This window comes from Abramis brama, assembly GCF_963993115.1.
Source record: "Abramis brama genome assembly, chromosome: 14".
Classification (NCBI taxonomy): Eukaryota; Metazoa; Chordata; class Actinopteri; order Cypriniformes; family Leuciscidae; genus Abramis; species Abramis brama.
In genome coordinates, this window is record NC_139976.1 from 8,444,345 (window position 1) to 8,470,895 (window position 26,551).

The 26,551-nt window shown below is 37.3% G+C and overlaps 1 protein-coding gene across 1 annotated transcript in view; it reads left to right on the top strand.

Annotated features, from left to right (window-relative positions):
• The first annotated feature begins 9,285 nt into the window (after positions 1–9,285).
• Positions 9,286–26,551, top strand: part of LOC311096411 (heparan sulfate glucosamine 3-O-sulfotransferase 3A1) — a 33,663-nt gene continuing 16,397 nt past the window's right edge. The window contains exon 1 of the mRNA XM_084135539.1: positions 9,286–11,052. Coding sequence (XP_083991665.1) covers positions 10,466–11,052 — 587 coding nt within the window. The 5' untranslated portion in view covers positions 9,286–10,465. The remainder of the gene's footprint in view (positions 11,053–26,551) is intronic.

Below are 26,551 nucleotides of genomic sequence, written 5' to 3' on the forward strand. Positions count from 1 at the left end.
AAATAATGGCATTTATTTTAAACAGAAAACTTTTGTAACATTATAAATGTTTTTACTGTCACTTTTGATAAAGTTTAGGCATCGTTGCTGAATAAAAGTATTAATTTATTTTAAAAAATAAGTAAAAATCTTACTGACCCAAAACTTTTCAACTGTAATGTATAAAAACTGCATGTTCACTTTAACACATCATTGGGTTCATACTGCGGACATACATTAGGTTATGCTAGTCTAACCACATTTTACCCCACAGTTACACAAAAATTTGCTTGTGATGTGATGTCTGGTATGTCTGGAATTCTCTCTGTCGTGACTGCATTGTCTGTAAGCTGGTATTTTACTTAGATACAGGGTGTTAAAACAGACACAAACACAGTCTTATCATGAGCCAACAACCCGTGTAATGTAAAGTCTGATCATGTGATCAATATGGATGAGGCCTAACGATCAACCTCTAAAACCAATGCCAAACAACATCCATTACACAGAGACAATGTGCCTCAGTCTGCACGTAAAGGGATCAAACTCAATATCCCTGGTGATAATGAGTGGAGCCACTATGTCTTATTGCCCTGTACATCTACTTAACTCTGATTATAAACTCTTTACAGTTTGAATGGGTGAAACTTACAGCTTTAGATGCTTGTTGTTTAAAGCAAGAGCGGATGACAATAGCGGATAAGTCACTAAGCTAATGATACTAGTTGCATTCATCCCTGGTGTCAGGGAGCTTTATGTTAACAATTGCCAGTTTAGATCAATAGCCAAGTATTTCTTAGAGAGAGAATTCACCGTTGGAACTTGGCATAGCTGTGCGTGGTAGAAAGTTTGCTTGTATGAAGCTAATGTTGTTCTAGCCCAACTGGAGCCTTTAAGGACCAACCTGACTGCCTCCACATGGCAGGGGGTCTGTGACCCTGTCATGGCAACAATTAAATCTGACTGACAGGAGGACTCTCAAAGACACCCCGTTCAATGTGCTACAATCGCTTGACAAAACTGTCAAAACCAGGGAGGTAAAAGCAGTCATGTTTGATTACTCTACTGGCAAAACTTCAACAAAAATAATGGTATTAAAGCAGATTATGAATGCCTTTTGCCTAAAATTGATAACATTTGTCAACGAAAAGGCATGCTTGATGCAGTCTGAAAATCAGCAGAGCAGTCCTTATCAGCAGGCAGCCATACCAACCAGTACTTGTAACCCTGAGTTCAGCAGGCAGGGACATTAATCAGCTCGAACAAATAGGTCATCTCCTGCTATGCCGAGGGCTTTCAGCCAGCACACCTCCATACGTCTCATCTAAACATACTGTGACATGAGCTCCAGAGAATTCCAGGTGTTCGCCGCCCATGACATCACCGTTCTCGGCACACAGGGAACTTTGAGAGAGGCAGGAGAGAAAAGGAAGAAAAAAAGAACATTGTCAAAAAAGATGGCAAAGAGTGAATAATTGTAAATACAGGCAAAGAGAGGGCAGTGTTGTATGTTAACATTGCACTAATAATTTTTATTATTTTATCTTTTGAAGAAGAAGAAAAATCTAGACTTTAAATAAATGCTCTTCTTTTGAACTTTCAATGTATCAAAGAACCCTGCATCACGGTTTATACAAAAATATTAAGCAGCACAACTGCTTTGAACATTGATGATAATGAGAAGTCAGCATATTAGAATGATTTCTGCCATCACAGAAATAAAGTACATATATGAAGATATATGAAAGAGAAAAGTTCTTATAAATTGTTATATTTAAAAATATTACTTTTTAACTCTATTTTTGATCAAACAAATGCAGCATTGGTGAACATTTTTTCCAAAAACATAAAAACAATCTTCCCAGCCCACTTTTAAATAGTAGTATATAAAATGTTTAAATATTTGGGTTAATTTTGCACTTCATTAGCTAAAATGGTATTTTCATTTACTAAAATTAGATGCCATTTTAGTCACAGTAAATCTGACAAAAATGTATGAATATGGAGGAGTAGGCAGGGGAAAAAAAACTCAATCAAGTGTTTTAAGTGTTATGTGAACATGCAAGAAACAATTTAAATTTCTCCCCAAAGCCACCCTGTATACCCTGTGCATATACCCAAACTTTCCCAAACACCAGTGTGCGATCTGTCAGCCGAAAGCTTATTAAAATTTCATTGACCCGTAAACTGCATATTTATGCTGTGTTAACTATGCTGATGCCAGAGAACCGCACACAGACTCATTGTCACTGAGCCGGGTTGAGTCAGACAGACTGTGGCAGTCAGAGATAAGCTTTATTGCACAATGTGTGCACAGGGTCCATTTGATTGATGCTTCTCCATTATTATTACGCCAATGCGAGGTAATACATTCCGGGGTGTCATAAAAGCCTGGGTCTAAATTAGTTGTGTCAAATTGTGGTGGCGACCCCGTCTCCCCTATCGCACCATCAAAATGAGGTGACACTGACACAGCAACGACGGGGGGAGCGAGGGCAGCGTCAAACGGTACTCAAAACACAGCTCAGCGATTGCTACTGGATTTTTCTCATTAAATCATATTTTTTTTCTCTCTTTCTCACTGTCTTTGTAGAACGGTAAATGTTTTCTGCCCATGCTGTCAAAAAAGACAGCGAAAGCAATTTGGAATAGGCAAGGGGGTTCAGCAGAAAAAGAGCTCACAGTTGCTAATCTCTAAAGACAACGCAGTATTCAACAAGAGGCTCACACCGGTGCCCGAGCCATCCTCCCTTCAAATTCCCAAGCAAACAAATGTGTAAATCATCCTGGATAATTAGTGTGTTCAAAGGGAAGGAGTCCATTCTGTGCCTCAGCTCTCCCTTTTTGTGCTCATTAGAAGAGATGCGGGAGGATGAGATGGCTGGCCAGAGTCCTATTTTATCACCTGCTTGTCCCAGAGGTGGTAACGTGAGCGGTGAGGTTACAGTACGGTTCTGTACAGACGAGGGAGGCTTTTTCAGCGGAAGCATGGGGAGGAAGGAATGCTTGCCATTTGGATGTTTAGGGAGGACAGGAGGGAAATAGAGGTGTGTGTATATGTTTGTGTGTCAGACCGAAAGACAGCGAGAGAAAGAGATATGAGAGAGTGTGGGAGAGGTTTGGCTTTATGCCATGTATTATCATGTTTATGTTTGTGTCTGCTAGGTGGGAGGGGATTTTGGTTATAGAGGGGGCCTGAAAAAAGGCATTATACCTAACTGTACATCCAGATGTGCAGTTAATTTTGACCTCTGATACATTGATTTGGACTTGTTGCTCACATATGGGAAACACAGGACTATGAGAGATAAAAAATAAATAAAAACTCTTTTGGTTTGGTGTATATATTGACACTTGGCATATACTGTATATTGACACACACACAATCAGAGAACAAGAACAAAAGAACATAAAAATCAGAAATGTCTGTGAGAAAGATGCAAAACGAAATTTAATTAGAAAAAAGGCCTTTCCTTCATCCTTTTTTTCAGGCTAGCGTGAAAGAATCCAAACAATTATCTCTGCATACCTAAAGCATAACTATTACCTAAATAGTTTCACTATTTATTTATTTATTTATTTATTTATTTTTAAAGGACTAGACATACACTGAATAATCACTTAATTAAGCTGAACTAAAAGAAAAAAAGATTTGTGCTTTAATGATGTTGAGAACATAGTGAACAAGTAACAAAATCTTAGTCTCACATTACTATTTTTAAGCACATATATCTTATCAGTTAGACCACACTCATACAAACACACAACCTATCTATCTCCTTTCTTGTGCAACGTGTACATTCAAAAGCTTTATCAACCAACCTGGACCCCACCCAGAGTCACTAAGTAGAGTCTGTCGCCTTTGAGTCTTCGCCAGACTGTAATTTCTTGCTTAAAAACAATGCTCCATGAGACCAACAGGTCAGCACAATTTTGCAGAGTATCAATTACACTGCTGCTCTAAAGCAAACAAAACAAAAAACCCTGTCTCCATCAGCGCCTCCCTTAACATACCACTTTAGATACTGGTGGAGCCATTCAGGCACTTGCAAAACCTTTAAACATTGCTGGAGGTGTCTGATGTCGCACTCAAAAGTATTCTTAAATGGAGTCGCTGCTTCTGAAGTTAGGAACTTTTCTCCAATTATCTTTTTTACTTTAGGGGTACTAATTAAGATGACTTCAAGTTCACAGTCTTTTTGGCATCAGGTGATTTGAATAAGCTACATTAAAAAAAACAGATGTGAGATGTAAGTAGACAGCTGTGAAAATATGAAATATTGTAATACAACAAATGATACAGACAACCATAACCAAACATTTCAATTCAGTCTGGTTGCCCTAAAGAGCCAGTGAGCTTTCTGTTGAAAGCCAAGGAAGCCAAAAGCCAAAAAAAACAGCAACAAGCACCCTGTAGCCAACTCGCTCAACCTCTTCCCAGATGCAAAATCAGTACAATTTGTCATCACTCTTTGATTACGCAGTGTGGCTAACAAGGTATCTTTCATGCTCTGGCAAATATTAACAAGTCATGGATGGCAGAAAATGAATTATACAGTTTAGGTCTTGTAAAAAAAGCTAACTGGATAAATGAGAGCTCTGCTTATGTCCTGGTTAATGGCATTAGGCTAGAAGCTGACATTAACAAATAGTGTTCATTACATATTTTCCGTGTGACCGGGTCAGATCTTCCTATATGTAAATATCAGTGGGGGAAGAAGTTCCTACTTAAGGATGAAAAATGCTACAGTATGTGATTGCAAATGTTAACTGATTGTCTGTCTGAAACAATAATAAAAATAGTCTTGCTCTCTCTGCATTACATTACCTTTGTTTTCTGGGAATCTGCATTTCAGCCTTGATTAGAGAGCAGTCTAAGCTCCTCTGACAGTTCTTCTCTCTTCCCACACTTTTCTTTCCCTCTTTTTGACATTTATGACACCAATTTGAGATACTGTTACAAATAATACTATAGCAAATACAACAAATAGCACACCTTTTTTTCCCATATGTCAAACAGAGGATCAGCGAGTCAAGATGAGTGCCAAAAAGCAGTTATTCCTACATCCAGCTGTCTCGACTGTCAAAGGCTCATGAGAAGGCAGAGTTTCCACACTCTATCAAATTAAGAAAGATGGACTGTTTTTGGAATTGATGCAGGTAGTGTGTACTCAGGTGGCTGACTGAGACGCCGGCATTCCCCAGAACATTTTAAGCACTAACTCAGAGGTCTTAACAAGATGGGATATACTGGGTGAAAAACCAAAACTAATTGTATCATCTATCCCTTGAGTGCCTCAGATGGAACCTTGGACAGTCATAATGTAGAAGATAAAAATGAATAAAAACCTGTGTTACACACAGTGCTCCCCACCTCATTAATAAACATCTGTATACTTGGAAACATGTACAAATGCACATCGTAACCAGTTTTACCTATATGCAGAAGCTTTCAGTGGTTCCCTCTGGTCTTTTCTCTTAGGTCTTGTGGACAAGGCAAGAGTGAGGAGATCTCTCCGGTTTTGCTTGAAAACTACACAGACCCTTTGAGAGAAATCAGAGAACATGTCAATCAGCAGATATTAGAATGGAGTACTCCTGTATTTGTGGTACTTTCAATTAAATTCTAAGACATTAGCAGTGAAGAATGACATCTGGCTCAGCTCAAAATAATTATGGAGGAATGTAGCAAGAGCTGAAATGGTTAAATAAAATAATTCTTCACTGCTTAGTCAATCTAAAATGTAAACTGATATAGCAGATTAGCTTTTAAGACAAAGAAAATTCACGACAACACTTTTATGCTGGGGGTCTGCTGAGACTCTGATTGGTAGGTCTTATCTATCTATCTATCTATCTATCTATCTATCTATATATGATATATATAAAACTTTAAATTAACGAGACATATATTGGATAAAGGGAATCACACATTTGTATTGCTTTTTAATGAGCAGTTACTCTCTGCCTTTAATGAGTTGGGAGAGCTTGTTTAGGTCTCTACACTTCTGATATCACATACTTCTGGTCCCACAGCAGAGTAACAGGGCGGTCGGGATCATGGCTGACATTTGTTTATGTAAGAAAGCAATCCATCTAATGACTGAGTCATCTTCTCAAAGGGCCTCTGGTAGAGGAGAGCTCAGATGAGAGTCACACAGGGAAGTTGTAAGGCTCATCTCCAAAGCTAGGCCCATTAGTGTGATCAATGTAAAAGAGAGAGAAAGAGAGAGAGAGAGAGAGAGATAGAGAGAGAGAGAGAGAGAGAGAGAGAGAGAGAGAGAGAGAGAGAGAGAGAGAGAGAGAGAGAGAGAGAGAGAGAGAGAGAGAGAGAGAGAGACAGTCTGACCAATGCATTGTGTTAGAGTGATATACACAGGAAATTTAACAAGTTTCAATATAATTTCTATCGGCTAGAATATCTATTTTGTGGACTGGATTTGTATCATGTTTCCATGAGTCCATTTGAAGCATTTAAGAGTCTTCTCATATGTTTCAAATAATATGATTCATGTTTTACATGCAGTAGTCATTCTCTGGATGACCCCCCATCTCCTGTCTCTCTCTCTCTCCCTCTCAATTCTGCCCATCAAAACTTCCTCAAGTAGGATTGAGTCTTGCTGCCTCTTAGAGGTTGGAATGTGTCACACACTTATCACACAAAGATGTGGCACACACACAGTTAATCACATTAGAACTTAATCAGGAATTTCAAGTCTTATTAATAAACACTCTCACACTTTTTCTTGAAATCTATTTTACATAGGGTCTATTGTTGGCAAAAAAGTACAACATTCTATGTCAATAAGCCACGGTTCAATGCAATCAATCTCGAGTACCGGAAAAACACTTTCCTGCTTGCATGTCTGAACCACAGATGTGTTTACCCTTACGGAACAAAAATATATGGGAATATACTGCAAAATATAATATATATTACATGATATATTACACATGATACATGATATATTACATAATACATTTCCATATATGGGAAACTAGTGCTTCTATTTTTCAATATACTGCAATATGTGCATTGACCATGTAAGGCTATATATTAATACACATAAAATGTAATATTCAGTTTTTTTCCTTTATTGTATTGAGATTTTGGGAATATTTAATTTAATTTTATCAATCAATAAATTTCACTAGAAACAAACCTTGTTGTATTATTTTAATTTAATACTGTGAAGCTGCTTTGATACAATCTGTATTGTGAAAAGCGCTATACAAATATACTTGACTTGACTTGACTTGTGTACATATATTGCACATACTTGTTCCCATATAAACGTAAATTCACGAAATGAGTTACAACAGATTTCCAGTTCTCAGCATACTTTGCTTCTGACTGTTAAAGGAGAGCAAATGTTAAAATGAAGTGTTATTTGATGTGTTTTGCTCAATATAAATATATAGGGGGGAGATCTGTTAGTGTTTAATGTTCTATTATTTTTTATTTTAATAGGTTTTCTGGTATGTCTGAGATTTTGGGGTTACCATTGTGCTAAAGAGTAGAGCCTGCGATTCGGTTGACGATTGGCCAAATAACATTAAGGTTAAAAATGACTTTATTTTAAATAATTTTAAATACAAGAAATATATTACATTATGTATTTCTCTATATATGTGTTTATAATGCATGACTAAATATATCTGTGCACATGCAGTACCGTATCTGATCACAAATACATCTATATATTATGAAGTGTATTACTGAATATAAAATCACATACATTATGATATATTACTAAATATATCATCACTTATTTTTCAATATATGAAAAACGGCAATTCCTTATGTATTATTCAATATACTGTAATATAATAACACAATATATTATTCTGTATATTTAAATATACTGTTATATAATTTCATATATTGATCATTCATATATTGGGAAATATATTTTATTTTCGTAAGGGTATGTACATGTCCTAACCATTTTCTTAAAAAGTGTGTATAAATCCTCTCAGACAAACATGTATTACAGGAAAAGTTCACATATATTGTATAAGGCACACTAATCTATCTATCAACCTAATTATCTGTATTTCTGGAACAAGGCTTGCCTCATGAACAAGCAATCAGAGTTTTACTGGACAGTTACCTCACATGCCCTTCTGTTTCTTCTGCGGTTCTATGACAGAGCTGCTTTACCTGCCCTGTATTTTTCCGACAGCACTGGCCGTAAAGATGTCTCTCTCATGCTGAGAGACGTCCCAAATCCACACATAAAGCTGTCCAGAGAAAACTGCAGCAAGCCATGGGAGCCCAGGATTCACATTTCTGATGCATAAGAAGTCTTTTTGTGCACTTGAGGTTTTGCTTGCTGACCATAAAAACACTGTAGATCCTAACAAACAAGGAAGAGTGATAACAGCTGTTAACCTCATAAAAAAACGCATTGCAATTTCAAAATGGATATATCTGAACTCTCTAAACAAATGACAACAGATACTTGCAATTATTTGTTGTAAATCCTTGAGTCGGTTTTACAATTCAGTACACTGTTAAGCATCCAGAGTAAATATAACAGAGATGAAAGAAGGTTATCTATTATTTGTGTATGCTCTTACATTTTTGATTCAAACCAAATCCTCTGTATGCTGAGATTTCCTCGTTTTACTGAAGAAATGGAAAAAGCACATAGTTGTGCAAAAGTTGCAGTAGCAAAACTGCACAAAGACAGAACCCAAAAATACATAAACATTGGCATGATATTGTGCAATGAACAAGTTCTCTTAGCCTGTGTTTTAAATTTCAGTGGACTGGCCTGTCCACTCAGCAACAGCGTCTCTGCAAATTCCTTTATCATGAATATAATGGTGGTGCAAAAACATTTGACCCAGGGGGCATCACAGGAGGATGGCCTTACTATTTGGTTGTTGCCTCTTCTTTCTCCCGGGATGGCCGAAAGGACCAGGGTGTGATTTGTTAAATGCGAGTCAGCCCCTTCATTGTGTCCTCATCATGGGGACATCTGGCACAAGCAAGCCGGTGTTTCGACTGAGGTCTCCATCTCCATTCTGAAGCAGTGGGCTGTACTGCATTGAAACACTCCTTTGGCTTTCACATGGTAATGCTGCAAACTACAGGAGCAGATGTGAAACATTTGGTTCTGTTCTTGTTCACTTGTAAAGAGATAATGCGCTGCTTTTACTTTCATTTCACCATGCTGTGTTCTTCTCCTTATTAAAAAAGAAAGACAATATGGTAACAACAAGGGGGGAAAATGACGGTCGTCCTTGGTGGCCTGAAGTGAAAAAAGAGCCAAATGTTTACGAAATCTGTCAGTGACATATCTGTAAAGAAATAAGAAAAATAGGGGTGAAAACTGTGATAGAATGAACACCGACATTTCTCTCTCTATCTCTCTCTCTTATCCATTCGCACAAATGAAGTGCACACAACACTTAGATTTGGAGATAATGTTTATAGGTTTAGTCATGCAGTAAAGCATGTCTGAAATAATCTTATTAAAACATTACCATGACTGTTTAAACACACATTTGCACAAGAGATCAAACATCGTATCAGTTTCATACAAAATTTTTCCTCTATCCAACGGCTTATCATATGTTTAGCATTAGTTAAAATTCTATATAATATTTCCAGGCAAAATGACAGAGCATTTGGCCTGATTTCTAATTAGATTTAGTAAGGGATTTAATGCAAATTAATGTTTAAAATCTACAATTACAAGATATATTAGGGAGAAATTTAAGTCTTAGCAGTGCAGATTTTTTTGAGTAAATATGCTGATGTTGAATATATAAACCATCTCTCTTGGATTCTTTAAAACCACCTTGTGTAAACTACAAACCTACATTTTGTTTGGCAGTGGCCACAGGCGCTGAAAGTGACATTTGCTTTGAACACGAGCGTAACCGTTCCTCTTGAACGGAACTGACAGGTGGGCGGGGTCTGTCCTGCTCTTCGTGCATCCTATTGGTTACTGCAATGCAAATTACATGCGCTCTTGAAAATTTTGGGGAACCTGATTGGGCCGCAGTATGTCAGTCACTTCAGGTGACGTCATTCTGAAGTTAGATACAAGGCACACACGTGTGAGAGCTACTAGTGCTATGAAAGTTAATCAGAATTTCCAAAATCATTTGAAGAAAAGGATGGCCTAAAAAAAAAAAAAAATCGTTTTTTGTTTTTACACTTTTGACTCGTTTAAGGGACTCAATTTGTTTTAGATTAAAACAAACTATTAAAGGGATCATGATTAACGCTTATAACATAGTAATAAATAAAATCTCAATAATCTAATTTTCAGACTAATAACAGTTTATGTAACGACGACGAGCTTTAGGCTGCATATGCACGAGGGGTTTTTGGGGAGCGGCGCGTGCGAACTCTAAACCACCTTTGATGCTCTCGAGCTCCAAACGCTGCTTTATTTTTTGATGGCAAGACCGAATAATGCCAGTCTAGCATGGCTGTCTCTCCAACTCATGCCACCCGTGGACCGACATGGCATTTAGCCGCGTCTTTTCGGACCCTCCGTCCAAGAGCATCTTTAAGACCTTCGCGGTCATGTTGCTGTCTATACTTGCGTCTCTGTACTTTCTCCACTGCCTCACGGATCGATGCGGGACCTGTATACCCACGGAGAGAAGAGATACGGGTCCGGTGGAGGAATTTTACGCCTCGAAACTTAAAGATTTTGGGTCGCTGAGGAGAAAGAGACTTTTTCAGAAATGGACCTCCACAAGACCTCAGGTGATGAGGAACAACAGATTAATCCACCGGCTCGAAAGTGTCAGTGAAGAGGATTTACCTGAAATTGAGGCAGATAAACACATTTTTCGGACAAACGTACAGCTGTCAGACTCTTTGGATGTAGATTTGGAGACGGGGGGCTCCTATTTTGATACAGGTAAACTGAGTTCGTTAGGCGAGGGCAGTAAGAAGCTGCCTCAGGCGATCATCATCGGCGTGAAAAAAGGAGGGACGCGCGCGCTGCTGGAGTTTCTGCGCGTGCATCCAGATATTCGCGCGGTCGGAGCGGAGCCGCACTTCTTCGACCGTAACTATGACAACGGACTGGACTGGTACAGGTAAGTTAACTTATGATCAGTGATAATGATGTGCCCAATCTACACAAGAGTTTAAAAAATATGCGTTATCATTATTAGATATCTCAAAAGATTAATAGATTCCCCCCCTAATGACTAGAGAAGAAACATTAACATTATCACAAATCTTTTAAACCATATACATAAATAATGTATTGTAGCCTATATTATTTGTATGTAATCATAATAATATAACGTCAATATGATTATTATTCGTAATTAATTAGTTTTGTTGTAGCGCTGGTGTTAAGCTTGCCAGTTGTAGATGGTGAAGTTTTTTCACACAAAAAACCCCCCAAAAAACAGGCCAAATCTAAAAGTAACACTATAAATATTTGGTATGTAGCCTATAATACAATATAACATAATAGTCTACGTTATTTTGTTAATAAAAAAAAACTATTTGTGGCTTGAAAACTACACATTCAAATAAATGGAAATTATTTTTAAAAAAAAACATGCAAATAAAAATGCAAATATTATTATCAGATAAGAATTGTACAAACAGCCCAGCTCTGATTTGCTCATTTTCTAATCCATGATAATCAACTCCTCACTGTCATTATAGGAAACCACACACACACACACACACACACACCATATAGATGCAGAAAACATACAGACAGATACATATAAAAGTATAACAAAAATACAAGAAAACAGTTTTTCTTATATTCTTATAAGTGTACAAAATACACTTTCATATAGATTTTCATCATGTAATCTTAATTCCTATAGTTAAAAAGTTTAGTAAGAAATGGTAGCAAATAAACTGATACAACAATAAAACAAATACATTAAACTTTCTATATACCTGTAGTAAAAAAAGTTTGATGGAAATACATATTTTTAAGAGATTTCTTTTCTTGAGAATCTTCTTAGTGAGTAAAATACTAGCTTTTTTAAATTTAATTACCAAAAATATTGACCTCAAACAGCTCTATTGTGCATTATATAATATTGTGAGGATGCTTTTTAGCTTATGCTCTCCATTTAATTTGAGGAAATTTGAGGAAATTTTAAGTTCAAAATTCCCAAGCAAGATAGTTCATTCGATATCTTCAGGCTGCTGTTAGAGTTTAACATCAGCTTGTCTTTTGCCATTCTGTGTAATGAAGCATATCAGACATCACAGCTCTGTTATTAAGAGGGATTATGACCGTAATGAAAGGTTACCTGTCTGTCTCCGCAAGGTATATTTCACCACCAGATTTAGTTAACATACCAGGCCATGCAAAGTACTTGCCCGAACGCTCTCTTTCTCCTTCAACTGATTATGCCTTCTAGTACAAAAGCATAGATAAAAACAAACAAATAAATACACAATAAAAAAATACATGAATCCTTCAGAAACACTCACTCTCTTTATCAACATGCAGTCTCTCTTTCTCGCATCACTCTCACACCCTACATTGCTATTCATCCTTTGTGCTTTGTTATATCCACGAGGATCCCATCCATCTAAAAGAGTCGCCAGGATTCTTGGGAATGCGACACACGGTTCGGAAAACAGCCCCCCCCCCCCCATCCCCCATCCTTCAGAAAGGGATGGGCCCTCAATTTAAAATTACACAAGAAAACAATAACTGCAACATCAAAATTAGTTGCTAGATAACAGCATGTGCCAGATTACTCATCCATTAACAGTGCGTCTGCATAAACAACAAGTTAAAAAGTGTTGGGAAGTCCGTCAGTTAAAATGAACAAAAAGCGAGTGGGATAACTAGGTTAACAGAAAACATTAAGAAGTGTGCTTTACTTGAGCTAAAACACTTTGGATGGGTGTCAACTTTCTAAGAAAGGAAAAAATAAAGAAATAAACTACACGGCCAATGTTTTTCTCTCACTCTCTTTTTTCAAATGAGCTGAAAGACATTTCCTGAATTTATGCACAAGGCAGGACAGTTTGATGGATCTGTGCAAATGTCTTGCAAATAAAGAAAACAAACATAAAATTACTTTTGCGGCATAAATTCTCACCCTTTGTCAAACCCTCTGGGAATAATTGCGTTTCTCCCGACCGCTGAAGTTATGAATGGGCTCTGTTTTTTTTCTCTCCCTGCACTAATCACTGTGTCCAATTTGCTGGAATTATGTGACTCTTTTCAGGCTAGGCTGTGAATGTTTAAACACAGAAACTTCCATCTGCAGGGATGAAGGTCCTTTGTATTTCGTAATGGCTGATACGGACACTGTGAAGGAATCACACAACTTCGCTTCTCTGTGGGAATGTGAGACGTGTGTGTGTTTTGTCAATTAAGTTGCTCGTGTCCAGTTGGTCCTATTGGTGGTGCAAAAATTGCTGAATTTTTGACTGCCACAAGCTGTGCTTAGCATTTTCTCTATACTGTTTTCAGCAGTTTGTCAAAAAGCCAAAACTACATAACGAAAAATTAATTTCAGCATTGCCAGACTGCATCTGTGCTACTACAAATATCAGTGTTGTGGTTGCTTGTCAAAACATTACTCATCCATCTGCAGTCAACTTCGCAATAGTGAAATCAGACACGCAGCCAGAACATCTGTGAGAGGTAAAACATTGAGTATTAGATTATATACTATTATGAAAGGCACGCTTTTTATTTGGGCTACCAGTGAAACCCTCCATTTTGACAGGGTTCACTGCCAGCTTACACAAAACTTTCTCTGTCTTGTGCTGAGACAATGCCACTTAAACCCCAAGGCTTTTATTATGGAAATCTGTTCTTTGAGTGCAAAAAGAGATCATCTGAAAGACGATGTAATGAGTGGTCTTTGCTTAAATTAAAGTCTGTTATAATCAAAGCTCCTGAATTTAACCTTTCAGAAACCTGTTGTGTCCAGGGTTGTATTTTATTGATTAAATGGCTACAGTAGTTGTGTTGCATCTCAGAATTGGACAATCATCTCTTACCATTGGTCTCCAACACGTGACTCTTCCAGTAGATACTGGGTGAACTATCCCTTTAAGTTTCACAGTGTATTGACAACTAATGCAGGGCCTAATAATCCATATGAATAACTACAGCAGATTCAGGTGTCACCACACAGAAACATCGGAGGAACATGAATAAATGGACGAAAGAATTTTTGAAATGAAAACAAAAAGGATCTGAAATATTCTTTAATTTTTTGGTCTTGCACTAACAGTCATACACTGAATTTGTTCATAAATTATTTGGGCCACTATATTTGTCGTAAATTGCATACTTCCTTTTAATTATAGCACTGTTTTATATGTGAGGAAATTAAGTAATTACACATCTGGAGAGCTTGTGCACTTTTGTTTCTTTGCACTCTTCCCCCTCCGTAGCCCCTGCGGTGAGGGCTTCTCTCAAGTGGATTCAAGGAACGCATATCAAAGCATAGCCATTCAAACTACATTAAAACCTCTTTAAAAATTCAGGCTAGAAAATGTGTGGGGGGGGGGAATCCTAGGCCACATGTCTGTAGAAACTTCTTTAGGACATTTTTCTCCTTAAACTATCCTAAGCTGCAGTTTGCATTGTGCAAATAAACTACCCAGCAAAATCACAAGCTCTGTCGACTCCAAATGTCTGTGAACATTAATAGTATTCTCAGCAGCAGGGTTTGACTTGTAAAGTTGGTTTGTGATTAAGTGAGTAGCAGGCTCTTAAACACGCCTCTGTTTGGAGCTGGTAGACACGTCTCTCATCACAGGTGTTGTGGAGAAGTGCTTGGAGATCCCGTGGAGAGGCTGGCTGGCCAGTTGGCAGAGGGTAGTGTGAACTTCGCTGGAATATGGGGAATGTTCTTGAGTGATGCATGGCACAGAGCGAGTTCCTCGTACACAGAACATGGTGTTCGCTTCACACTGACAGACACAGCCTGTGGTAACTGGTTTACAGTGCAGTGGCAAAGTTCCTGGGAAAATAAACCCCTGTGTTAATAGAAATATGGACAGATTTACACGAGTACAGTAAAAATTGACTGTCAGTATTATACATGTGCATTCAACACACTGTTTCACATTTGGACAGGTGGAGTATTTTTTCAACGCGTTGCCTCAACCCAGAATGATCTCAATCATATTCATAGATATCTGTATGTAAACTCTTAAAAACAGAGGTTCTTTATTGCTATCTATGGTTCCATGAAGAACCTTTAACTTCCATCCATAACTTCAAAAAAGGCTCCATAGTTGAATATTGATCTTCTTCACACTAAGAACAAATTGGTTCACAGAAAGGTTCTTTGGGGAAACCAAATTTAATTTAATTGTATTTGACAATATTAAATACTATTTAAGAATACTTAATAATAATAGTTATAAAATTCTCCAATATCAGACAATAACAGATATGTTACCTGTGCGTCCCTACACATTTATTTATAAATTAAATCAAGATTCATCATTTGCATCTTTGTTTGGAGGAATTTAATTATCACAAAAGTTTAACAAGTATAAAAAAACACTTGAAAAAACAACAAGTTAAGCATTTCAGAACATGTTGTGTTTCCATGTTTTATGGGAACATTCCAAACATAATGATTTTTGAACAAACTGTATATATATCAGCTAAACATAAGTTACTCATCACAAAGGTTTTCCTCATGGGGAATAAAAAATGTCCATTGCCATTTGGTCCCCGTAACGTAGTTGGGTATACCTGAACCACTTCACTTTTCATAATACTAATGAGATCATATTTTTTGAACGTTTTTCTCCTATAGGGGTGCTTCGTTCACCTGCTCGCACACACACCTGCATGTGCTTTATTAGATTATACTGTTTTCTACCTGAGCCAGCCTTGGGGCAGGTTGTACTGTAATGTTGTAGTGCTAGGATGACATAAGCCAGCTGGGACATGAGATCACACTGAACAAAGAGACCCCTGTGTGTGTGTGTTGGCGTTTGATCTGGTTTGGCTAGGGGCACCGCTGTGACGTTCACTCAAGTTACCGCAAATATACAGAGAAACACTCTCATCTCTCTCTCTGTATTTCTTACAAAGCTCAGTAGACAGTTAAATAGTTAGACTACATAATTACCATTTTCCAAACACTTTTATAACAGGTATGCTGATCATATTTTGCTCAAAGCATGACTAGATAATGACTCTGTTATCAGTGTAAAATTGCACATGTATAAACACCCCTTGACTAAAAGTTGACTTTGTTTATTTTGTAAAGCAAGATGCCAGCAACTAAAATGTGAGCCATGTTAGAACCTTGTGATTTACAACGAGAAGCTGAGAGTATATAAATGTGCTTGTTTGTGTGTGTGTACGGACGTGGGTCACAGGAAGGTGCATAACTTTATGTAGGTCATGTTTGGAGGTGAGAGGGGTCAGTAACTGGATCTGTAAAGTGAAGCACTTTGACTTGTCTTCAGGAGGGTGAAAATTAATGTCAGGGGTACAACTGTGAGAGGGAACTCGAGAGGTCTCTCAACCCTTGTTCAGAGAATGTGGAAGTCTGTCTATGTGTATATCAGATATGACTGCGAACTACCTCACAATACAATGGACATTGCGATACATGTGCCACGATGCATCACGTCATAATTGGTTCTCGATTAAAACTGTGCTAAGCAGGAGAAAGCCTCTCACACATTTTGCTTTACTTTTGTCCAGTATGCCAATTTCAAAATTAGTGATTATTTAGATGACAAGCTTCTTCATTAATTGAGCTGTAGGAAAATAGTTATTATATTTTTTAGTATAAAAGAATCTCAAATTAAAACCCAGTACGACAATTTGAAATATGACATAAACATATTAAATATTCTGAATGTGTTTGCTTAAACCATAAGACTTTTCCAAAGATAAGAATTTAAGAAAGTTTAAGTGACAACTTTTGCTGTTTATGTTTGTTTTGCTGTTTATGTCTGATTATGTTTAACATTTTATTTATAGCAAACACTATGTAAACACTTTATGTATACACACTAATTTTCCTCACAATGCTGCTTTGATCATTTACATTCTAGTATCAAAACCATATAGGGCTTGACCATCTTTCTTTATATAATATAATATAATATAATATAATATAATATAATATAATATAATATAATACACACACACAAACAAGGACACACATACACATTTACAACAAGTGTCTTATGACTTTCTCAGCAGAACACACATTGTGTTCGCCCCCTCAAATACACACACACACACGCAAACAGCCTCTTATGCAGCTGATCCCCAGGGCCGTTTGGGGGGCCAGGGCACAGTGCTGGCTGTCAACAGCTGCCTGAAAGGCATTCTGGGAATCCAGCCCCCAGTGGGCACTGAAGAGAGAGAGCAGGTGGAGACTGCTCCACAGACACTTCCATACACACACAAACACACCTGATGCCATTATCTGCCACAGCTACCTCACAACCTGAACACGGCTTAGCAGGACATACAGTTGCAACTTTAGCCACTAAGATGAGAGCAAGCAAGCAGGCTTTGATGAAGAGTGGAACAAGGGATTGATAATGTGCAGGTCACAGGGAACAACTCTAAAAGGCGAGAGATGTCTGCCATGTGAGTGACCCTCATGCAGACACAGATGGGAATGCAAGGGATCAGTTACTCACAAGTCGGGTGTCACCACTTGTTTATGTTGTTCGATTTGTGCAGGCTTTGATCCCGAGAAAACAGTTAGAGCTATTTTTAACTACAGAGATGGTGTCTAGGCAACTTTTTATGTTGTATGGCACAGCATCAAAGTGCAGAAAGATGCTTACGAGTCCAAAAGCGCCGTCCACGTACCTCTTGTGACCAGCTTGCAATGAACGATTAATTATTCATAAGAAAATTCTGCCATCATTTACCCTCCCTCAAGTAGTTTCAAACCCTATTGAATTTCACTTTTTGTCAAGAACAAAAGGTAATTTTTTTTAACTCTGGTTCCCGTACTCATAATTGTACGTTGTATGAACTGATTGGTTGGCCGTCACTAAGTCTACGTAGACAACTTCATTTGCATATTTTTCTATACAAGGCCATGTTAGGTAAACTACCGGCATATTTATGTAATCTTCTTAAGAAGAATTCCAGCAGTTTTCGTCTCCGTTCCTCCAGGTGGCTCTCTTACCAGGTTCCAAGGGTTTTTACTGAGCTGGGGAAGAAAGCCTTCTCTTACTTTGCGCCATGGTCTTGGAATAATTTGCAAAACTTGCTACATCTAAATGATTTAGTCCCATTAAACGAATGTAAGACCATGTTAAAATGCCATATAACTCAAAAATGTAACTGCCATATGTGACCTGTTTATTTTTATGTGATGCTTGTTTGGTTGTTTTGACTATGTTGTATTTGTATTTAAATTTTAACTGGTGTGCCGTCTTGGCCAGGTCTCCCTCGGAAAAGAGATTCTGTCTCAAGGGACTTCCTGGTTAAATAAAGGTTAAATAAATTTAAAAAAAATAAATAAATAAAAATAATAATAATTAATATTCCGGTCAGTCTTCAACATAATAAAAAAAAAGGCCTGTCAAACTCCAAAATGACCAAAAAAGTATCGTAACACGTAAAACTGACATGTTTTCTTTTTGTTTTTTTAATGTTACGATCATAAATAAAATTCACATAAAATCACAAAACTTTTAATATAAATTCACAGATTACCTAAACAATATGTACATTATATTAAAAAATATATATTTTAGCCATTTTTGTTTTCACAAACTATGAATATTATGAACAGTATTGTAATTTTTTGCCGTTTTTTAAAACATTTTAACAAATTAAATAGAAAAATTTAATTTAAAATAAATAAAAAAACATTAAAGTATGTGGGTCAAATTGACCTGCAATCATCATAATCGTAATAGAAATGCACATTCCACAACACATGCAGTGTTTTGAAACTTTACAGGCATTTTCATGACCCCCAAAGTGAGAAAGTCACAATTGAAAGTCACAATTTTGACCGAAATGGGTCAAACTGACCTGCAACCTAATATAATGGTTAAAAGTGTTTCATGCAACTAATGCACTATATTCCAAGTCTTCTGAAATCATATGATAACTTTGTGAGACGTTGTTTTCTGAAAGTCATACAGGTGTGGAACAACCTGAGAGTGAGTAAATCCCTTTAAGTGGCATTTAAATTTGCAGCGATTCACAGTGACAAAGTGACTGTTTTCAATAAGAGCTGGTGATTTTAGGTGACGAGCAACGGGTACTTGTGTGATCCACCTTCTAAAACAGTTGGATACTCGAGGAGGAATCTGTAGCCAACAAACATTACTGCAGCATGGTGACCTCCATCTAATCTCTGTCAGTGCAAACGCGCCTTTACTGATTCTTTAACACGTGAGTTACTGCATAGCCAAAGCTACAGGAAGCAACAAGTCTTGATAGCATACATTAACAGCAGCTGCGTTTGCTCAATCTTGTTTTGCCAATGAAGACGTCTCTTGAATATTTTCATCTAAGTGGAGGCATTTTATTGCCACAAAATTGCGAAACCTTCACAGATATACAGAGCAATTTATTCAACATGCTCTTAAGGGCATGTCTGTGAATGTAAATGTTTGTTATTCGCTTTGAGCATCGTGGAACTACACTGGTTGATGTTTTTGTATATTTTAAAGTATACTAACCTAGGGCGTTTCTCAATGTATCAACCAAAACTGACTTCAGCACTCGCAGCAATTTAGTATCATTTCACCTTCCTCCGCAGATTCCTCTCTGTCTCCTTAGAAAAACCTCGAAAGTGGTAGCAAAGTGTTATCCTGTCAGAAAGAAGTTGAAATAGTACACCAAGCACTTGGCAGTAGAAGTGCATGTGGGTTTATGTCCGTGCAGAGCCTGCAGGAACAATGCAAAGGGAGTCTGACAATATAAAGGAGCCGCTGATGTCTGTGAACTAGACCCAACATCGCTGAACAAAACTAGCCACAAAAAAACAACAACTACAATAGATCAATCCTGCAAAAGACTGCATGTGAGCATAGCTGTCGCTACAGCAAGCCAAAAAACGGTACCGAGACCAGACACAAAAAGGAAGAGAGCGGGGTGTTGTGGGTTAATGATGCACGGCGAGAGCACATACGTGTTACGGGCCTCAATGGGGCGGAATGGTGGAATAAACCCTTTCCGTCGCATGATGGATTTCACTTTCCCAGTGCACAGGCAACAGCTTTATCACAGGAGAGAGAGAGAGAGAGAGAGAGAGAGAGAGAGAGAGAGAGAGAGAGAGCAATTTTCCATCCTAAGACAGACATGAGAGAGAGACACTCGGAAAACCAGAAAAAAGATCCGTAGTTCCTTTTCAATCCTGAAATAATTATTTAAATGGTTTAAATTAGTAAAATAAACACTTTTCTAGCAAGATTATAATAATTAGTGACATTTAATATCTTAATCATCTGGTGAAAATGAAACGTAGACCCATTATAATCACTTCCATTCATGAATGCAGCACAAAGACCTTCTTTAAAAAACATAAGTAGACTTTTTCTTGCGTTTTTGGCATACTTTGTTCCTCAGCTGCATCTGAAATGCAAGAGCTGTTTTAAATGATTAGTTTGCACTAGTGTTGATGTGGTTCTTATTGTTAGGTGTTTAACGCTGTGGGTGTCCTGAGAGCTGCTGTGTGTAATGTGTGTGTTATCTTTCCATGTGACCCGTGCCAGCAGTACAAACCATGCCAGTCCTGTGGTCCCTATGCCACTGTGAATCAGAGAGAAAACAAGACAGAGAGGGAGAATTGCAGAGAAATGCCAAGTGAAAAATGGAATTGCATGTGGGTTAGCCCAGTTTAACCTTTTTTCTTTCCTTGTGCACTTCTGCCTGCAAGGCAAGCTCTGAAAGAACAAACAAATAAACACATCTAGAACAAATCTAGTCACAACTTACCGTTTTTAAAAGACTGATGGCGTGTTCATATAATATAAGAATTACTTTATGATGTTCCAAACTAGGGTTGTCACCAAAATTTCAGTAGTCGGTACTAGTACCAGAAAAATTGAGGATCTCTGTACAAATTTCGCTCAAACAATCGAGCATTTGAAAGCAGCATCTATCAGTACTGGTACTGATAAATGTAGTATTGAAGACAATAGCAATACATATATTAATATACTTTATTATAGCTGATGTTTTCTGATTTGCTTTCTTAGTTCTTCAATATTATGCAAGAAACTATTTTAATAAGTTAACTTATTTACATTTACATGCATGCTTTTATCCAAAGGAACTTACAATAGAGGAACATAATAATGATAATAATAATAAGTCAATGCTTTTGCGTTCTTTCACAAATGTTTTGCGTTCCCCGAGAAACTTTGCGTTGAAATGAAAAGTTTCTCGGAGGAATGCAAAACGTTTGCAAGAGAACGCAAAAGCATTGGCAAATAATCACAGAGCCAATAATATTCATACTATACAATGTCATGGTAGAAAGCTAGGAAATGTATTAAATATTAATTTATTTAACATAGTTCATTAATTAATGTATTGTTTATTATTTTATTAGTGATAAAGTATTTTTCCATTAGTTTTAGATTAAAAACTAAATATTCTGAAGGCTATCTTCAAGTTCTTATAATAACGATAACCCTTGAACTATAAATTCAGTAGTAGCAGTACTATCAAATAACACATGGATATTAGCCTGGTCATAATTCTGCTTTATTTCCCAATCACAGGCAACATAATCCACAATATGTGCACATATTGCTTTTATTTTTAGCCATTGATGTGTTCGTGTTCAAGGCATATTGTTTTGCCTTTGGAAATTAATTTGGGAAATGTATCATGGCAGTTGCAGTCTAATCCAGTGTTACAGAAACATGCAAGAAGCCTCGTGCACACCACAGCTCCAGTAACAGACACTTGAGGGTTGGCAGTCTCAGCACAACTGGGCTGATCTCCCATACAAACACACAAAACAGAAAGAAAGAGAGAGGTCTGTGGTATACATAACTCACCTATGAATGCTGTATTCATCCTTATTCTTGTGGTTAAATCTCTCAGGTGGCCACCGTCTCTCTAAACATACAAGCACCATACGGATGTTAAAGTCTGCACACGGTGCAATAAACCATGTTTCGGTGTTTAAGGTGTTAGTCTGAATGCCATATAATCCTTACCGCAATATCCGTGGATTTATGACGCATAATTAGCAGGTTGAGATGTTCCAACATTCTTTCCTTTGTTCTTACATATTCTGCAGACATTTCAAGAGATGATCTCTGTTGTTATTTAAAGAGTCTCATAATTCCCAAAGAGACACTGCACACTTTTTACTGGACTCGTTTCAGGATCAATAGACGTTTTTCTGGATATAATTCACAATCTAGACAAATAACATGAAACGTGTGCATATGTGTTTGTTGAATTCATTCATCCTCTTTATGAATATACATTCAGCGAGACGTAAGCTCACCCTACAAGTCAGTACGGCTGGCAGACAAATCAGTCATCAGGAGAGAGTGACCCACTCTGGCACCGGAGCACTGACGAATGAAGCCCGCTGGCAGAGCTTGGCTCTTTTGCATAAAGATAGAGTGTAGGCCTGTGATGGATACTGTAACCACAGACTCCTCAGACGAGGTCCAGTAATTTAATGAGTCCCAAACTGAACACTTCTAATTGCTAATGGAACCAGCCTTGACTCGCCATAAAACAGTCTGGAGGAACTTTGACAGAATGCCTTGTCTAAATGATGGAGGAGAAGCACTTCTTTGCTTGTTTTGCTTTCTTGTTTGTGAAAAATGAAGCATTTATGGGACATCGATTACTTGCAATAAAGTGAAAAAAGGTGCTGTATTTGTTAAAAAACAGAGCAAGGGAGATAATACCAAAGGGAAGGATTAAACACTAAGACTGATTTCTACTTATTTTAGTTACAGGGTTTCCACATTTTCTGACCAATGAATTTCCATGACTTTTCCAGTCATTTCTTAGTCAAGGATTAAAAAAATAATAATAATTTCAGAGAGCATACTCACAAAAAGTCTATAAAATAGTTAGAGAAGTGTACAGTATATAGAAAATATTTCCATGACTTTTCCAGTATTTTTTATGATTTGTAAAAGCTTTTTAAAAATATTTTTTTTAGATTATTGCACTCACAAAGAGTAATTTCTTGCCTAATTCAGAGCAAATGATTCAGAGCAAAACGAGAAAAAAAATTTTTCATGACTTTTCCATAACCTTTTATGATTTGATTAATTGCCATGACTTTTTCAGTCACACGTTTTGAAATTCCCTAGTTTTTCAGGACACCAAACAACATTGCAAAGTTTTCTTTGAGTATCCCAACTTTGTGCAACATAACATGGGTCAGGATTACAGGTTTGTCTAAGCAATGTGAGACAAGGAAGTGATCCTGCATTTCACTTTCAATTACTTGAATGGTAATAAACTAAACTACATCTACAATAGATGCTGAAAATAAATCTAATTAAAATAAATTTAAATCATAATTTTTAACTAGTTCCTCATTTGTCCAGTACTCAAAACAAAAATCAACCACTAGCTTGTATGACCCCTTCACGACCTGGCCCTAAAGCCTTAAACATTTAATAACACTCAGGCCGCACACTAGTACTGTATCTATGTCATTCTTTTGAGAGTGAGTGTGACAGCATTTTTAAAGAGCTTGGACAGATGAGACAGGAAAAGATTGTTTTTAATGACATCCTCCTGAAACAGGACACCCTGAGAACTGTGATGCCTCTGAGGTCCTTCAAATCTCTCATTCCTTCATCCTTTTGAAAGACACACCCTTCAGCTACTGTCTCAAGTACTGACGTTTCCGCTGTCTCTGCTGAAATACAAGTAGTTATTACTTGTATTTGTTTGTACATTGACTGTTGACCACAATTCACTGTATATTCAGAAAGTATTTGGACACTTTAGACACATTTACAAATCTATTAATGTCATTAACAAAATATCAAAATAATCAAACCAATTTATTATAAAGATTTAAAATATAAAAACCAATGGGATTTATTATTAAAAAAAAAAATACTTAAAGTATCATAAGGTTTAAAACGTGAAAATAAATAAAATGTAACAATATTTATATTTTATCTTTTGGTTGTCAGGTTCATGGTTAATGTCATGAACTCAATGCTATCGTACCAATTAGTATGAGTGAGTACAAGGTGGCTAAATCGTATGAATTCGTATGATTTGTCTAAACCCCAGTGATGGGTAGGTTTAGGGGCGGGGTCAGGGGTAGGCCATTCATACGAATTGGGCAACTCGTAAAATATGTACGATTTAGCAAAAATCATACAAATTGAGGTCGTATGAATTCGTATGAATTAGCCACCTTGTAAAATACATACGAATTGCTGTGAGATGAACTACATCTGCGGTTATTTTGCTAGAACCGAAGAGGAAAAATGTTAATTCTGAGAAAAGCTTGGGCTTAATGCCACTTTCTTAGATATTTTGTTATTGAAATACATTTTAAGTGTGGCATGCAAATACACACAGTCACAACAGCAAGTTTTACATTAGAAGAGGGTAAGAAATCTAAAAAAGAAAATAGTCTGTGAACCACTTTTTAAATCACCATGCTCTACTGCAGTGCTTCGAATGATCAACTCAAGAGGAACTGGCCTTTTCTTATCCACATTAGTTTATCAAACTCACATAACTCAAGTTATATTTAGCCATAGTCTTCTGGAAGTATTTATTACTCCTCCTCATTTTATCTCTGAGGAAGTTTGAAATCCTCCTTTTTGTTCGGAGCAAGAGACCTTTGGGAAAACAGCTTAGGAAAATGCTGTAATAGAGATTTATGTCCTTTTTAAAAAAAATCTCTCAGTCAGATCCCTTCCTGTTTCCTTCCGGTGTTTACTGTACACAGGCGGACCATTGTGGGTGATTCATTTTCATTTGCTTATCACCTTAATTGAGGTCCCTCAGAGTCTCCGCAACAACCATAATTCTATTACACAAACTCTTCTGAGACATTTTATTAACACAAACGAGGCATCAGGCCCTCCCACCACACCTAATGATCCTCTAAGCACACGACAATCCCACACATCAATGTTCCGACATAGAGCCAGATCAGACCATGAGGTCCTTAATCACTTCATCTGCTCAGAGAAGAGGGAAGAGCAGACTAGTTATTGGGTCTTTCCTATCCCTATGACTTTGGTTAGAAAACCTTTGACCCTGCAAATAACTTGTCCCACATTGTTTGTGCTAAAATCACACAGCTTCTTGCTTTCTCATGAGATTGGGCTGAACGCTGGACCATATTTGACGTAACCGATTTAAAAATGTGGAAATGTGTTAATGATGTGGAGGATGTGGAAATGTCAATGTCATTTTTAAGTGCTCATTTACCTGTCATCACTTTCTCACACTGACACAAATACTGATGCGGAGCTTCTTTAAACTACAGCACTGAAAGATTTAGAGCTGGCAGAATTCTTTCCGCATAATTGCAAAAAACACACAAAAAAAACACACACACACACATTGGTTTTTAATCTACTCACTTCTGCCTCAAACTGTGCGTAAATGACCAACTGCCTCCTCTGCAATTTTCATACATCGCACTGCTCGTGATAGCTAATGTATATGCAAATCAGATGCCATTATATATCAGATGTTAAATCACCGTGAATATGAATGCAGCTAATACTCATTTTATTCTCTATATTTTGGCAAATGTGTTTTCCTTAAGCGATGCTCGTACAGTGATCCAGGCCTCATTATAATCCATTTCAATCTCTAATCGTTCTTTTCACGCCCCGTTTTTATTCATAGACTTTGTTTGGTGTGTGCAGGGCATTTGTCTTTCAAGCATGGCCTCCTCGCTCAATCTCTCTCTCGATTCCCCAAAAATTCACACATTATCTTCCTTCAGCACTCTCCCATTATGCTAATGCGTTTTGAGGAGCGATTGCATCAGTATAAAAAAATAGAGTAAAATCTCTCTGATTGATTAGGCGAGTTATCATATCGGGACGGCCCACCCCAACACCCCTATATGCCATTAAGGCCGACACAGACAACTCTTCATTTATAATCACTGCCAGGAAGAGTGTGTAGCTTTGAATATAAGTGTGTTTAGCAAGAGTTGTTTTTGAAATAAGCACATTAGTTTTAAGACAGATAACTATGATTGTGTATAAATACACCACCGAAAGAAGCATCATCGTTCACATAGATGTCAGATACTTTATGTCAGTTTGTGTTAAAATTACCAGTCCTTTGTTTTCCGGGACAGGCTCCATGACCCCTAAGCTTGCCAACATTCGAAATTTAAATTCTTCCATTGTTTTTCTTGTTTGCAGAAGTGGCATATTTTCCAAACAGTCACTCTATCAAAAACCAATCTTTCTGTTTTGTTTCAAGACAACGGGCAAGTTCTCAATAGGTCTTTTGTTAAAGTCTTACAACAGCATCCTTCTGTAATCCATTCCTCATCTTCTCCTCTTCATTTAAATAACAGTCCCGTCGGAAACCTAACCGTTGTTGACAGCTTTTCACAACACCCTCCGTCACACCTCCTATCAGCAAAAGGACCGTTTCTACCCAGCGGTATGGATTTTCCT